Source organism: Hevea brasiliensis, chromosome 17, assembly GCF_030052815.1.
Source record: "Hevea brasiliensis isolate MT/VB/25A 57/8 chromosome 17, ASM3005281v1, whole genome shotgun sequence".
NCBI lineage: Eukaryota > Viridiplantae > Streptophyta > Magnoliopsida > Malpighiales > Euphorbiaceae > Hevea > Hevea brasiliensis.
Window position 1 is genome coordinate 1,554,218 of NC_079509.1, and position 15,781 is coordinate 1,569,998.

The 15,781-nt window shown below is 34.3% G+C and overlaps 2 protein-coding genes across 2 annotated transcripts; both read right to left on the bottom strand.

The window, feature by feature from the left end:
• Nucleotides 1-2,599: 2,599 nt before the first annotated feature.
• LOC110662712 (zinc finger CCCH domain-containing protein 55) lies at nt 2,600-7,036 on the bottom strand. Its single transcript, XM_058139605.1, is given in 9 exon segments — nt 2,600-2,649; nt 2,779-2,988; nt 3,136-3,289; nt 3,376-3,636; nt 3,755-3,843; nt 3,950-4,129; nt 4,919-5,101; nt 5,834-6,314; nt 6,317-7,036. Coding segments are annotated over 8 exon segments (1,998 nt in total). The 5' UTR covers nt 6,774-7,036; the 3' UTR covers nt 2,600-2,649; nt 2,779-2,795.
• A 4,021-nt stretch (nt 7,037-11,057) lies between these two features.
• Nucleotides 11,058-15,184, bottom strand: LOC110662683 (zinc finger CCCH domain-containing protein 53). The gene is made up of 9 exons (XM_021821752.2): nt 13,704-15,184; nt 13,315-13,500; nt 13,038-13,217; nt 12,844-12,950; nt 12,496-12,756; nt 12,233-12,398; nt 11,845-12,030; nt 11,685-11,766; nt 11,058-11,544 (listed from the first exon to the last, which is right to left on the bottom strand). The coding sequence occupies exons 1-8, from the start codon at nt 14,669-14,671 to the stop codon at nt 11,733-11,735; spliced, it is 2,088 nt and encodes a 695-aa protein (XP_021677444.2). The 5' UTR covers nt 14,672-15,184; the 3' UTR covers nt 11,058-11,544; nt 11,685-11,732.
• Nucleotides 15,185-15,781: the final 597 nt, after the last annotated feature.

Below are 15,781 nucleotides of genomic sequence, written 5' to 3' on the forward strand. Positions count from 1 at the left end.
TAAAATTCTGAATTAAAGCTATTGACTGCTTAACAAAAATGTTTCATACTCTGATGCTAAAGGTTGGACTAAATGGGAGGTTAACTTCAACTTCGCTTTTCTCAGGTTTATTTGGCTTGGCAGTTGGATAAATTCTTATAGCTAATAGCAGATTTATACATTAATATTTTTAAGTTAAAAGCTGGCCGTAGTTTGATTTCGATTAGAATTAGAATTGGATTAACAATTTCAATTATGGGTTGATGTCGATTTGAGTGAAACTCAAATAGAAATACATTCCAACTGCTGAATTTTTGTTAATACTAACCTTTCTCCCAAATTACATATAAATAAGGATATTTATAGATATAAATCTCCTAAACTTAATAGGAATGTCAATATACTAAATAGGAATTTTAGATAAACTAAAATACAATAAGAAGATATAAACTAAATAGGAAAACTAAATCCTAGATAAAGTGAAAAAAATATTAATAAATCCTAAATAAAGTAGGAAACTTCTTAATTAATTTTAATATATAATTTTTACAGCTGCTTGAAATATATCTTCACAAGACTTCCTAGATAAATTAGGACTGTTAAAAATTAAAATTATGTTCAAGCCCCGCATCATTCCAATTTCAATTTCAATCTCAATTAAGATTTTGGTTTGATTTATTTCAAATCAATTTAATTTTTATCATATCTAAAGATTAAGCTAAGGAAAAATTTTAGTTTTAGTCCAAAATTGAATGGAACGGTTTTACTCCAATTAAAATTCAAATTTTATTAATTCAAGTGTAATTATACTAATCAATTTCAATTTGAATTGAATTAATCTGATTTCGGAACACTGTAGAAACCTCTATTTTGAGTATTTTTTATGCTGCGCCATTGCTCAGCGGGTTGGGTTTAGCCCTCAATTACATGGGCTAAAGCCTGATTTGCTTAAGTTTTGATTCTCTTGGATATACCAATTCATCCAATGAAAATCACTTTTTCAAAAAAGGGGTAAAATTACGATTACAACATTACTGAGGTCCCCGTCAGAGTTATGTTTGGAGTAAAAGCAAAACCAAATAAATTTTGACCGAAGATTTAACATGATGAAGTACATAATAAAAAAAGAAAATAAATTAGGATTGTACCAAATTGACCTTACACGTCAGCAGACATGTTAACGTCTCAAGCGCAGTAAGAGACAATGCATTATTAGAAGACAAGAAATCTGTGTAAAAAATATAACATAGACAAAGACCAGTCCATTGTCAACTATGGTGGTCCATGTGCTTCTCTAAAGCGGGAGAAATACTTGCAGACAAAATCCAAGAATGATCTTATCAGGAAAATGACTGGGATTAGTCGAGACAAATATGCAATCATGGAGAATTAATTAGCTTCATACTCTGATGCTACAGGGTGGACGAAATGAAGAAAACCCTAAATGAAACATTCCTTAAACAAATTCTAATAGAACTAAAACATGTCTTGAAAACAGTACATGATTATTTGCACCGACAAAGAAAGATAATCTCTCAGGTTTATTTATACCTTTCACGATTTAAATTTCCATGAACTCCCAAGTTATTGTTTACATATGGTGGAACTCAGAAACGTCAGAAGTTAAAAAGAATAGAAGTGTTCCCAGCAACAAATGCAGCACATGCAGAACTACCAGAAATTGAAAACCGTGCGTTTAGCATCAATATACCAAAGATTCAAAAAATACATTTCAATATGCTGAAAGAGAAAGCAGTGCCTGGTACCATCTTTATATGGTGTCAGCACCCATGTGACAAGAGTGGCCCTTCCTCACATGTCGACCTAAAAAAATAACATGAGACAAAAGAGTCCCCTAAAAGTATGCCCTGATCATATAAAAAAAATAGCCCATTTCACCCTCCCAACATTTTCTTATCTAACTTTTTACTCTACCTGTATGATGATTCATAGTGGATGATTAATCTTGCTAATGACAAGTATACAGAATTGATGTTCTTCTAATGAAAAGGAGAAAAAAACTGCTTTAGTGATCCACCCATTTTCTTTCATCTTTCATTCAGTATGGTAATACTTTTCATTTTGTTGGGGGGCGGGGGTGGGGCTCGAAACCGGGGCACTGCCCAAGGTGAGCGATGTCTTGGCCACTAGGCTAAGCCTGAGCCGACCAGTATGGTAATACTTGACTTCTACTAAAGTGTAATACGATATCTTATAAGAGAAGGATGGTAAATATTGCAAAGATGTACACTTGACATTGTAATAAGAGTCCTATTCTTTAGTTCCATTTCAGTCTGTGGTCCACAACACAACCTAAAAATGAGCAAAAAGTAACAAAGAGAAAACCCTACTCAAATTAGTTCATCTGTCCATCATGTATGTAATATGCTTTTGCTGTTAGTAGTATCGTATTGATGATCATGATGATGATGGCAATCTTGCTGAGATATTCTCTACAGATCTACCATTTGGTGCAGGTATAATTTTGCTATACATCTACAGGACCACCTTTGTATGTCCTCTATTTTTCTGCAACAGCCCAACACCATAACAAAATTATTTGATTTGACAATTGTAGGTCTACTCCAATTAAAGATCAAGAAGAGCAATGATCTCTTACCCCAGCAAAGCTGATCTGTTCATGCTAATCTTTATTACCGAAATGACTAGCTTCATGTCCAACAAAGAGAGAATAATATATCAGAAACAAAGTACTGTCGAATCAGAGTTAACAACCTAGCACTGGATGTGTAAGAGGATAGAACTATAGAAAAACAGCAAATTAAGGCAAGAATGCACCTTAGCATTTCACATTATCAATGAGAAGCCACATCACTAGTAGAAGTTGTGGGCACTGATGCAGTAATTTCGGAAGATGAAGTGCCAGTGAACTCGATGCTTTCTTTAACTTCTGTCAAAGGAGGGGAGAATTCATCTTGATTCCCCAATGATTTTGCAGTTGAAGCAAAGGGGCTATCAGGAAGACCATGCTCTATAACAGTCCCACAACTATAAATAATTAACCAGAAAAAGAGAAAAATTAAAAAGAGAAATAAATAGGGGAAAACATCCAGAAAGCCTACAGAATTTTACAACAGCAATAATGTAAGAATCAATCAAGGCATCTTATGTAGCACAGGAAATAAAAGTCCATACCATTCATTGGTATCACATCCTTCAGGATTGAGTCTCTCCTCACCATTGGCAGTATCTTTCTTCTGAACGCATGCTGTACTTACTTCATCCTGAAGGTGCTGTTCAGCAACAACAATAGTACAGCCAATGTCAGTGGCTGAGCTATCACCCTTGTCTGCCACAAAAGAAAGTGAATTAGCCAAAGTAAAGATTCTCTATACATGACATGCTCTAAATACTATCATAATATCAAGTGACTACCATTGATTAGCCCACCATCTAAGACGTCCTGATTTTTGACATCGGAAGTAAGATTATTAACAGACGCATGAGGGGGTAGAGTAATTAGTGCACCAGCAGACAGGCTTCTCTGTTGATGGTGAATATAATCCCCCCTCACGCCTGGAAGTTGCAGATTAATCAACCGTCTCTCTTGGAGTTCAATTGCTTGTTGAAGCTGAGCCTGCTGCTCCAGCTTTCTTCTCAGCTTCATCTCCTGTGTATTGTAGAGCATTCTCGCTCCTGCAGACAAAAAAAGGAGATTTAATAAATAAAATTGCATTGTTATATATGCTTTTGAAGAGAAAAATTCAAAACATTTTCCCAGTTTCTGGTAACAAATGTATGCTTCTTTACTTACCAAGGTGAAGATCACATAGCTCTCTAGAGTCAAGCCCAGAAGGGCTAGAACAGGGTGAAAAATCCCCCCTATCCATTAGCTGTTGCCTCCTGTTGTTTTTCCATTAACAAGTAAAATATCAATCCCAGAAAGGGTGAGGTAAGAAGTTAAAAAATAATAATAATAATAATAATAAATAAAGAAAAGATGCCATACTTGTTTGCAATTTTTCCTTTTTCCTTATATGGCTTAACAAGCACACGTGAATAACAAATAAAATGAGGGTTCCCCCTAGACAATATAAGCTTCACCGTCTCTGGATGGACAAATGTAACAAATCCAAACATTCGCTTCTGCTGATATGGAATCCTGACATCTTGAACTGTTCCAAATGCACTTCAAAACACATTGTAATTGTCTTAATTATATTACTCAAACAGTGAACTCTGTGCATAAGAATGATATAAGATATGACATCATATTTCTATGGCCCTTCCCAAAGTCAAGCTTTCAAGGATTCCTAAAGCAGAGAGCCCTTTAACAGATCAAACAATAATATTCTCACTATGTTCAGTCTTTTCTTTCTCAAAAACAGTTAAACTCACTGAATATCCCATTCCTCCATACTCCAAAGGCCCACAGCTTAGGTTAATATCTGCAATATTCATATAAAATTATTGCAATCGGCAGCATGAGATGTGGATTTAATTTTCTCTCTTCCATAAGATTAATAGTTTTGTTTTTCAGACAAACCAGCCACCAGAACACATCTAAAGTCCCCCGTGCCAATGCCCACCAGGTCAACTGACAGAAGTTCCTTGAAACCACTATTTTAAACTTTTGCGAGCAAAAACCTAATTTCAGTGGAAATGGCCAAAATTGCAGGTTAAAGTTCCATTGGCCTCCAGCCTTTCACTATCGGTAGTCAAAGGAATGCAGAGATGCCATGAAGGCAATGAAGGACATTCAAACCCTTCTTCAAGACAACTGGCAGCATACAAGCTGCCAATATTCTAAACTTCAATTGCACAAATTTTCACAACAGTCACACTATATTTGTACAGAAACCTATTTTAAACATTTTACTTCATTACATGTAGCCTAATCAGCATCTAACCTTAATCTCTCAGCACCAATTGTGCAGCCAAATAAATGAACCAAAAATTTAAAACTGCAGTAGTTTACCTAAAATAATTTGATACATCTTCATCTTTGAAAGTGCTGTCAGCTGGGAATGTCAAGTAGATCTGCCTAGAAGCCGAGTTTGCCTTTTCCTCCATTGCCATGGCCAAAAGGTCATTCCTTTCAGAACAGAACTGTCCAAACTTGTGAAATTCATCACCCATCATCACTGATGCTGCCTCCATTCTGGAATGGGCAAACCACCACAACGCCGCCACCCACCCCAAAAAAAAAAAAAAAAAAAAAATCAGCTGATCGAAAAAACAAAATTTCAATAGCAAGGCAAAACTAAGATGAAAGGCCTTTGAATATTATCTAGACAAACATATGTCGATTCATATATTGTATATCATTCCTTCAGAATGGAATGACTTCCAAATAACATCAACAAGCAGCCCAAAACAAAACGCCCTAAAAGCCAACAAAAAAAAGTATTTAATCATACATAAAAAAGATATACCCAGGCTAATTTTGTTTCCACAAGAGAGAATTTATGGTGGAAATCACCACTTTAAATTAATGTCATTAATACAACACCAACAGCTAACCCAGAACAAGCTAATATTAAGAGCCAGAGAGGGGAAAATATGCACTTCAAGCAACAAGAATGTAAAAGACAAACATGTACTATAAACTTTAATGCAACATTAAGACCTTAATAACATCTAAATAACAAGATTTACCATTCCACAACAAAAAACACAATACCAAAACAAATTCAAACTCAAATGAAAAAAATATATCAATTAACATAGAACAAATGCATGCCAAAATCAAAATGTGAAATACAATAATATATAGCATATAAGAGAGCATTGCAAGGGATGCTTCATCAAAATACAATGCTGACAACTTGACAAAAATGCTAAAAGTCTAAGCGGGTAAGGAAAAGGTAAAATGGGTAATCTCAAAAAATACCTATGGGGATCACTCTGTTGCTGCAACAGGAAATTCATGTACTTGCTGTAAGACAAACTTTGGTGTTGTTGTGCAGCCTTGATTCTCATCATTTCTTCATATTGTTGCAAATAAAGGCCATTCGTTTCCCCAAGTGAACTCCCAATGGCTCCGCCATCACTAAACTCAGAAATATTATCACCATCAAAGCTAGCATGAACAAACTTGCAATTATCCCCATTCTTACAGAACCCTTTAGCAAAATACATACATGGTCTATGGCCAATTCCAAAAACGCCATCTTCAATACCAAAGCACACATCACTCTCTGAGAATCTCCTCCTACGCAAATGGTTATCCACATTATTCATAGTTAAACCACACAACTGAAACCTTGGGTCCACAAATTCCTCATTTTGCGGAGAGAAATCATCAAGGAACGAAAAATATTCATCTGATTGATTCTCATTAAGTAAATTGGTACTGTTACTACTAGTGTCCCGCTCCCATTACCCACCAAATCAAAACCAGCACGTATACTATCGTAAGACAAAAAGGGGCTTGACTTTGGGCTAATAGAGGCGGCGGCACACTGGTTTGTCAAGCTTGAAGCATGCCATGCATGTGGAGATGGGTTTTTTGCAAAATCAATAAAAGAATTAGCTTTAGCAGAATATTGTGAAAATGGGTTATGGTTGTTGCTAGGCCTTGATATAGGATTGAGATGCAAAGGAGATGATGGCGCTGACAGTGTGGATAAGGCGTTCGTCGGAAGTCCCAAGTGAGTTTTGGCTTTGACAATAACATTTTGCAAAAGGGTTTGCGAGGCAAAAGCTAAAGATAACAAATCTTTGTCAGTAAGGTCTTGTAAGAGAATGTAACCCATGATTTTGGAAGCGTTTTCTGGGTCTATATTGTTGATCTTTGACAACAGTATGCTTGTTGCTTCATAGGTGTCCATGGGAGGGATTTGGTTCTTGTTTTTCAAAAAAGAAAGCAAGAAAGAAAGAGGAGAGACAGTGAACAGAGGTTCTGTTGTTTACGATTCTTTGTGTACAAATAAAGCCCAAGATGAAATTTTTGGAGTACGGTTTTGAAGAGAAACAAGCCGGGTTAGAGAGTGAAGTGGTTGCTCTCCCTGTCCTTGATTTATCGGTACTTTCTGTCTGGAGTCTATCATAAGTCCTGCTCCTCCTTTCTATTCATCACCAGTGGCGGTTGGTCCAAACTCTATAATCCCACGCTGCCTCTCCAGCTGATATATAAAATATATTTTTTTTAATTTAATAATTAAAAATATATCTGATGGATTTAAATTTGAGCTTCACTCTCTTCATCTTTTATCTATAAAAAACAATTTTTCATAATTAATTTTTTATATTTATTTATAAAAGTAGGTGTCAAACGGCTGAAATGATAATAATTTGGATTGAATTCATTTAAATGGTTAGTTACTGCGTCTCATTTTTCAATTTATTAATCAATTTCAATTTAATAGGTTATTTTTTAAGACAATAATATTTTTATTATATTTTAAATCAAATTATAATTGATTGAATTAATTTAAATTTTCAATTTTAGGTCGAATCATCATATCTACCTTTAATTAAAATTTTAATTTCACAAATTATTTAATTTCAATTATTATAAATTTTATTAGATTATAAAATATTTGTCAAAATTTTTAAAATTGTTTTGAACCACATGTTACTAATTTATTTAATTACTTGTTAAAAAATCTAAATGGCCGGTGAGAAGAGATGAGATAAAATAATAATTTCATTATTTTTTAATTTAAAAATTATTATAGTATTTTAAAAGAAATTTTGTCAAATAGAATCAAAATTTAAAAATTTTTTATTAATAAATTAAAATTAAGATAAAAAAATAAATTTAAGATAAAATTAGATAATGAATTATAAAAATTTCCCAAATGAGACTGCACGTTTTCTCTTGTAACTTAAAAAATAAAATAAAATAAAAAGAAAAAATTGTGTGCGCAATCTACACCGTTGGATTGGTATGAATCTGTAGGGGTTCAATGGATGAGATTTATCTTGGGTATGCACCTTAATTACAAGGTATCATTGAGCCTCATTCAATTTTCAATTTTGGGTCAAAGTCCATGCATCTCATCACCCATCAGCTTCATTGCAGTTGCCACAGAGGCTTTATATCAGTAATTTTAAATCATTAACTTTAACTTATAATTTACTAAAAATATATGATTGTAGGTAAGATTCTGAAAATTGTAAAAATAGATATTCAATCATTTTATTATTAACTCAAATTTTTTTTTTTTTTTATAAATAAGATCAGATAAAGAAAAAGACTTCCTTCTTCTTCCCCTAAATTAGATAAGATCAGATAAAGAAGAAATACTCCTTTTCTTTCTATTTTTTTTTAATTTCAATATCAAAAAGTCTTCACCAAAAATTTCAGACTCATTTATTTGCTTAGCTTAGAGTATGATCTATTTTAATGAAGCAACAGTTACAAGTAAATAAGTTTGATATATATATATATATATATATATATATTTTTTTTTTTTTTTTTTTTTTACGAATCCACCAAAGTAACCAAAACACAAAATAATGATTACCCAGATGATTCTATATAATCATTACACACACACATAAGAAATTCTCCAGCCAACAAAAACGCAAAAGCCCCTGTTGGCATTTAAGTTATTTGGATAAAAAAGAGTTTTTTTTTTTAAATATTATTTTTAATAATAAAATATAAATTTACATTAATTTTTAATATTTTTTTAAAAATATAATTATCTATCGAATATACCCATAAACAACACAAATCCTTTTCTCCGTGTTGAACTCCCTAGAGATGCAGTTCTACAGTAGCTCTAATCGTTGTGTAGATACGCAGGCAATTGTCTAGAGATAAATTAATAAAGCTTATTTTCAATCTTAAATAAGCATTAGATAAATTTTTTATAAGCATATTGATAGACAAATCATAATATTTTTATCTCTCTATTTTTAATCACAAATTTTATAAAAAAAAATTATTTTATTATCAGGATATCTCCAATAACTTTAAAAATATTAAGAACATATATATGTTATTAAATTTTTTTATTTAAATTTAATTTATTATAAATTAAAAATATATAATAAATTTATTTATTAAATATATAAATTTTATATAATTATATTTTAAATTTATAATAAATTAAATTAAATAATAATTTCTCTAACTATTAAAGCATAGATTCCATTGGCATGGAGTTTCCAACTTAATATAAAACATTCCATAATGATTAAAGGAGGGTCCTATCATAACAGAGAAAGAAAAATCATGGCTTAATTAAGAATCCTTTGTGTCATTATTATTGTTGTTGATGAAGCCAAATTCATTTGTATCTTTTTTTCTATCATTTTTCTTTATGATTTTTCTTTTCCATTTTAATGTTTAACAACTAACATGACCCATCATCATGCCTTTCATTAAGCTGCTACAATTATCTCTATCTCTCTCTCTCTCTCTAAAATAAACTCATAAATAATTGATGGGCTCACAAAAATTCTATCTGCACTTGTTATTTATTTATTTCAATTTAAACTCAAAATTTTATTATCATTAAATTTAAATTATTTTATATTATATAATTATAATTTTTTAATAAAAAAATAAGAAAATAAAATTTTAAATTTAAGTATTCTAAATTAGTGATTTATTTTAGCTATTAGTTTATTTTTAAATAAAATCGAATATTTAATTTTTATATAAAAAAAATTAAATAAAAACGCTTTACCTCCTATTAAGTTACACAAATAAATAAATAAATTTAATTTTAATCCATTGAAAAGATAGCCATGAAATATTCAAAATGTAAAAATTATACATAATTTATTTCTTGTTACGTGACAACTCCCGACAATAAAATATGGCACGTCTTGAAACTATAATATATCGCCTAAAGAAAGGGATTCTAATAAATTAATAAATTATTATTATTATATATATTAATTTTTTTTTACCATTCATTTCAAATAATATAATAAACAAGAGAAGAAGAGAGGGACTAAAAAGGACAAACTCACTTGTTTATAAAACTCCCCAGAGAATCCCAAGTGCTTGAAATTGATAGGGCGCTATTGGTACCTAGAACCCATCCACTAGCAACCCCATTAATCAATATTTCAGTAGAACCAACAATGAAACTGCCGGAAATTAGAGACAAAGTGTAATTGTCATTAATAGAAATGATTCTCTAATGCATCACTAATCCATCCTTAGAATGTCTATTTTATGCACACAGAGAGAGGGGGAATGCCCAAATACTGTGATTTGGACATCTTACTTGACATGATATAATAAATAATTGAGGAGGCTACTCAAACAAAGCAACCAAATTAGAGACAAAAAGAGAGCCTAAAACTTTGATTGAAGTAGCCAGCTATTTCCCATGAGGCATGGGATGCTAGATTTTGACATCTTAACCTCCCACAGGAGCTAAAGTGAATAGCATGAGAGAATAGACATTGGTTATCCACCACATAGAGAACTGCCATGGTGGTCCTGGTACAACTCTTGCTTGCTGGCCAAAACATGGGCAACAGTCATGTACCCTAAGTAGAACAAGCACCTAACAAGATGGACATTATGTAAAATTTTTTGGCATGCTAAATCTTCTGAATAATCCCCACAACCACCAACAGAAGCTAACAACGTCCCAATTTTCTTTTCTGTTTGAACCCCTAAGTTGTGCGGTGAGGGGCCAATTCTTCAGGCAGCAAGACTAGCAATCTATAGCAAATGTGGAACTGGCAAAATTTAAAGATTTGCAAAACAAAGGAAGAAATGTTTAAATCTTGACGAGGTTAAAGCGTGAAAGGGAGAGGAGTGAGTGGTACCCAGATACCATTCATACATGTTGTCAGAAACCATGTGACAGTGTGGACCTCACCCATTCATGTCCACCTAAAAGAAACAACAGAACGAGACAAAAAAGTCCCTAAAGTAACCTTTAATCACATGAAAGAACAATCTTTACTTTACCCTTCCTTTTATTTTTATTATTATTATTTTTTAAATGTAGTTTTCCTAAACACCTTTTCTGTTCTGCCTGTTTCTTAATCTAATGGATGACAGATACTGTGACAACAAGGGTAATAAAACTTGAAAAGTGGCAGTGAGACAGCTTTTACCCCCCACTTCACTCATTGCACTGCTTTACCCTTTTGGGCTCCATATCCATATGGTTGTTATACCCCTCCTACAGTTCTTTAAACTTCTGGGTCTATTCTGTACACATAATGACATAGAAGTATCCTTCTACTTGTCCATACAGATACAAGAACCTCATTTCTATATAGGGTTCAATCTTTTCTTTTCAATAACAACAAGAAATTAAGGATGGTAAAACAAAGTAAAAGAAAAAGACTAAATTACAGATGATAAGAGAGTGAGTTACTGCTAGCCTTTTGATTCTTCTGCTATTTGCTGTGTAGTCCAGCACACACACACACTCACCCACAGAGAAGAGGGTACACTACACAGTGAGGAAAAACAGAAAGACCCCACTCCCATATATCAGTTCATCTTTCCTTTTATGTATGCATTATCTATTCATTGTAAGTAGTATGTATTGATGATGATGGTGATCTTGCTGAGATCTTGTCCACAGATCTTTTTCTTTGTTGTATGGTTTTTGGCTATACAGCTAGAGGATTTCTTTTTCTTCCTTGTATAATGCTTTTCCAATATTTCTGCAAAGATGAACAAAACAGCCCAAAACATTATAAAGGAAATCCCATTTGACTAGAAAAGTAAACAAATTGTATGCATGTGCCTACAAGGTACAATCATTAAAAAAAAAAAAAATTGATATGTTCATAATCTCTCTTACCCTAGCAAAGTCAATCTCCCCATTGCTGGCCATGCTCACCTCTGCCAACTACATGCCAATGGTTCCATGCCCGGAAGAAATCCTGAATAAAACAAATAAAAATTTATTAACTTTCTTCCTCTATTTGGTGTTACACTACTAAAATATTTTTGTTTCTCACCTGGGCATTTGGAGAAAACACGAATCAAGTGAAGTCATGCTGAGAGTGGAATTGGTGGGCATTATGGGGTTGTTTGAAGATGTACTCGTTTCATCGACCTCCAAAGCAGCAGCGGAGAAGATTGTGTGGTCGCCAGCTGATTTCTTAGGAGAAGTAAAAAGGTTCTCTGGCAGGATATGCTCCAGACTGCTCACATGACAAAAGGAAAAAGTTTGAAAATGTAAAAATTGTGCTAAAGTGAAAAATTTAAAGAATAAGAGATATACTTAAATGGAGAGCAGAACTCCCAAAGCAGAATATAGCAGGGTCTATACAGAATCTGAGTATAAATGCGGTGTTTGCTCCGTGAGTAACTTTCTTTATATATTAAAGATTTCAGGTATCTTACCTTTCATGGAGATCACTTTCTTCAGGGTTGGTCTTCTCCTCCATGCTACTAATACTATTGCTTTTGCTATTGCCGTTACTGTCATGCCCATCTGGATTCACTTCCTGTTCAGCTTCAGGAACCGCATTTCTAGAAGCTGCTGCAGCATCTGGGTTACCACTATTCTCTGAAGATATACAATGCACACTATCTATTATAAACCTCATTTTCTTGAACACCAAAAAAATAAACCAAATCATTTTTAATTGTTATCATTAATCAACCTTCGGGAAGTTCTTGATCGATGCCATCAGGTGGAAAAATGAGGTTGTGGCTATTGTTAGTGTTGCGAGAGAGAGTTGGTGAGAGAATGGGAGATCCAGTAGACAAACCATGAAATTGCTGATTATTACGGTTTTTGAAGTCAAGAAGTTGCAGATTCATTAGCCTTCTCCCGTGGAGTTCAATGACTTGCTGCAATTCAGCTTGTTCTTCTAATTTCCTCCTCAATAACATCTCCTGAGTATTTTGAAACATTCTAGCTCCTACAATGTGTACTAATATTAATTTTGCTTGGAAATACTAGTATTGATTTTGAATTGAAGGAGGCCAATTCTTGCCATTTTGCTTACCAAGGTGGAGGTCAAATGGCTCTCTGGAATCAAGCCCAGAAGGGCTTGAACAAGCTGAATACTCTCCTCTCTCCATCTGCTGTTGATGCTGCTGCTGCTGCTGCTTCCTGAGATGGGTAAAACAAGAAACACAATAAATCACTGTAAAAAAAAGGGCAACACAAAGAAATCGAAAAAGATCAATAGGCCTATACTTGTCTGGGACTTTTCCCTTCTCCTTATAAGGCTTAACAAGCACACGCGAATCACAGACGAAATGAGGATTCCCTTTAGCCAATATAAGCTTTACTGTCTCTGGATACACAAAGGTAACAAAACCAAACATTCTCTTCTGCTGGTAAGGAATCCTCACATCTTGAACTGGCCCATAAATGCTTCAAAACCACACAAAGAAACTACTTTTAGCCAAACGTCGTTCAATTATTCACTTTATGGAGAAAAAGGGAACAGAAACCATGGAACATTAATTACCTGAAGTAATTTGAAACATCTTCTTCTCTAAATGTGCTATCAGCCGGAAATGTTAAATAGATCTGTCTGGAACCTGGATTCATTGCCCCTCCCAGCCCCAATGGCGAGAAATCGTTCCTTTCAGGGCGGCATCTCCCAAACTTGTGAAGCTCATCTCCCATCATCAATGCAGCTGCCGCAGCCGATCTAAAACAGCGCATTGAAAATGGCAGTCAAAAATAACTAAACCATTCCTAAAGAATTACCAACATCCCATTGTCAATAGCCACTCAGAATACCAGCATGCAACTTCTAAATGGTAACATAACAAGTCTGAGTCGAAAGGGCTCTCTCAACTCCAAGACTTGCATATACAAGTTATGGGTATGCATATATATAGATATATATACCTTTGGCTGTCATTTTGTTGTTGGACGAGGAAATTCATGCACTTGTTGTAAGGAAAAGAAGCTCCGGCCATAAACTGTGAGGCTGCAGCTAGCTTTTGCTGCTGGGTAGCGGCAGCTTTTGATCTAAGAAGTTCTTGGCACTGTTCAAACTCGCTGAGTTTACTTGGTGAGCCAACAATGGCAGCACCATCAGCTGACTCCCCATGAAGAAACCTGCAACTGGTACCATTCTTGCAAAACCCTCTCGCAAAATACAAGCATGGCTTCCATCCAAGCCCGGAATTAGCATCTTCGCACTCATAACACATGCCTGGAACCGAAAAACTTCTTCTATGCAAATGGGTATCACCGTATGCCGTTGGGCTCACAGCTAACTCAAGCCGGGGATCAAACAAATCATCGGTCTTTGAATCATTGAGGAAGGAGAAGTGGCCTTGAAGTTGATACTCATCAATGAGATCACTACTGCTGTGATTGTTAGTGTTGCTGCTGTTGTAGTATGGAAATGCATTAGATAACGACATAGTAGATGATAGAGATGAGGAACCGGTGTGATTATTACTGGTTCCATTAACAACACTAGCATAAGAGAGTGAGGAACTAGAGCTAGGACTCAGAATAGGCCAAGAATTTGATGATGGTGAAGATGGGTTTGTGATGTCAAAGCCATTATTGAAAGTGATTCTTGAGGAAGAAATGGACAAGGGGTTGGGTCTAGAAGTGGGATTAAAAGGTGAAGGAGAAGAGGGTGTGGAAGGTGTTGAAGGTGTATTAGAGGTAAGACCCAAGTGGGTTTTGGCCTGGAGGATAATATTATGCAACAGGGTTTCTGGTCCAAAGGCTAAGCGTATCATCTCCTTGTCTCCATGGTCCCGTAAAAGAAGGTAACCCATGATTTTTGAGGCATTTTCAGGGTCCAAGACTTGGATCCTTGAAAACACCATCTTGGTAGCTTCATAAGAATCCATGGAGGAAAAAACACAATAAAAGCACACACGCACACACACACCTCGCAAACCTCACACAGTTCGTAGAAAGAGAAAGAACAAAATGATAAAGAGAGGAAGGGTGAGAAGTAAAAGTGTGGACTTTGTTGAAAAGGGCAAACAATAATGGAATGGGATTTTGTTGTTTTAGAGTATACAATGATTTTGAAGTTAAAAGGAAAGAGAAGCTATTATAAGGTTAGAGACGATAAAGATGAGAGCTTTTCTCCCCCTACTCCTGAACCCAATATTCCGACCTTCTCAAAGATAAGGCCTTTCAAGAAGATAGAGAGAGAGAGAGAGAGAGAGAGAATCAAAGGTAAGCTTTCATTAGGTGCCAAGGTAAGCTTTCATGGTGGAGCTTCTCTCACTCATTAAAACTCGGAAGAACCACAAATTTTTTTTATGGCAGCTGAGTAGCAGCAGCAGCAGCAGCAGCCCCCCTGAGAGAGGGTAAACTCACTCTCACTTTCTCTCGGTTGGTTTTTTGGGTTTCTCTCTCTTTCTGCTTTATTTTATAGGGATTTTGTCTTCACAGAAATGGACAAAACAAGGCGGGGAGAGAGACAGTAGATTCAGATCTACTTCTAAATTTAAACCCGTTTATCATTAAGATTTTGGAGTAAAAAAATTATTATTTCAAAAAAAATTAAATATAATTTTAAATTATTTTTAATTAACATGTTTTTCAAAAAAATAATTTTTTTAAAAACAAATTTCATTAATAATCCTAATATGGATAAATTTAGTTTGAAATTTATTTTTATTTTTTAATTATATATATATATATATATAATCCAAATATGGATAAAGTTAGTTGAGGCCCTTGGCCATTGGGGGGGTACGACTAGAGGAAAGCTAAAGCTAATGAAATCATGAAGGAGAGAAGGGCTGGATGAGTACACGCGCAGAAGCAGAGCGCGTGGGAAAGTTTGCTGAATGTGTTTGAAATAGTGCACGTTCACTTGCCATCATTCTGACAAACTCCTCCTTTGGTAGTTTGAGATGTAAAATTTAAAATGGATTTGAATCCTCAGAAATGACATTTTGGTAATGTTTCTGTACATCAACTCCCATGGATGTTTAATCTTC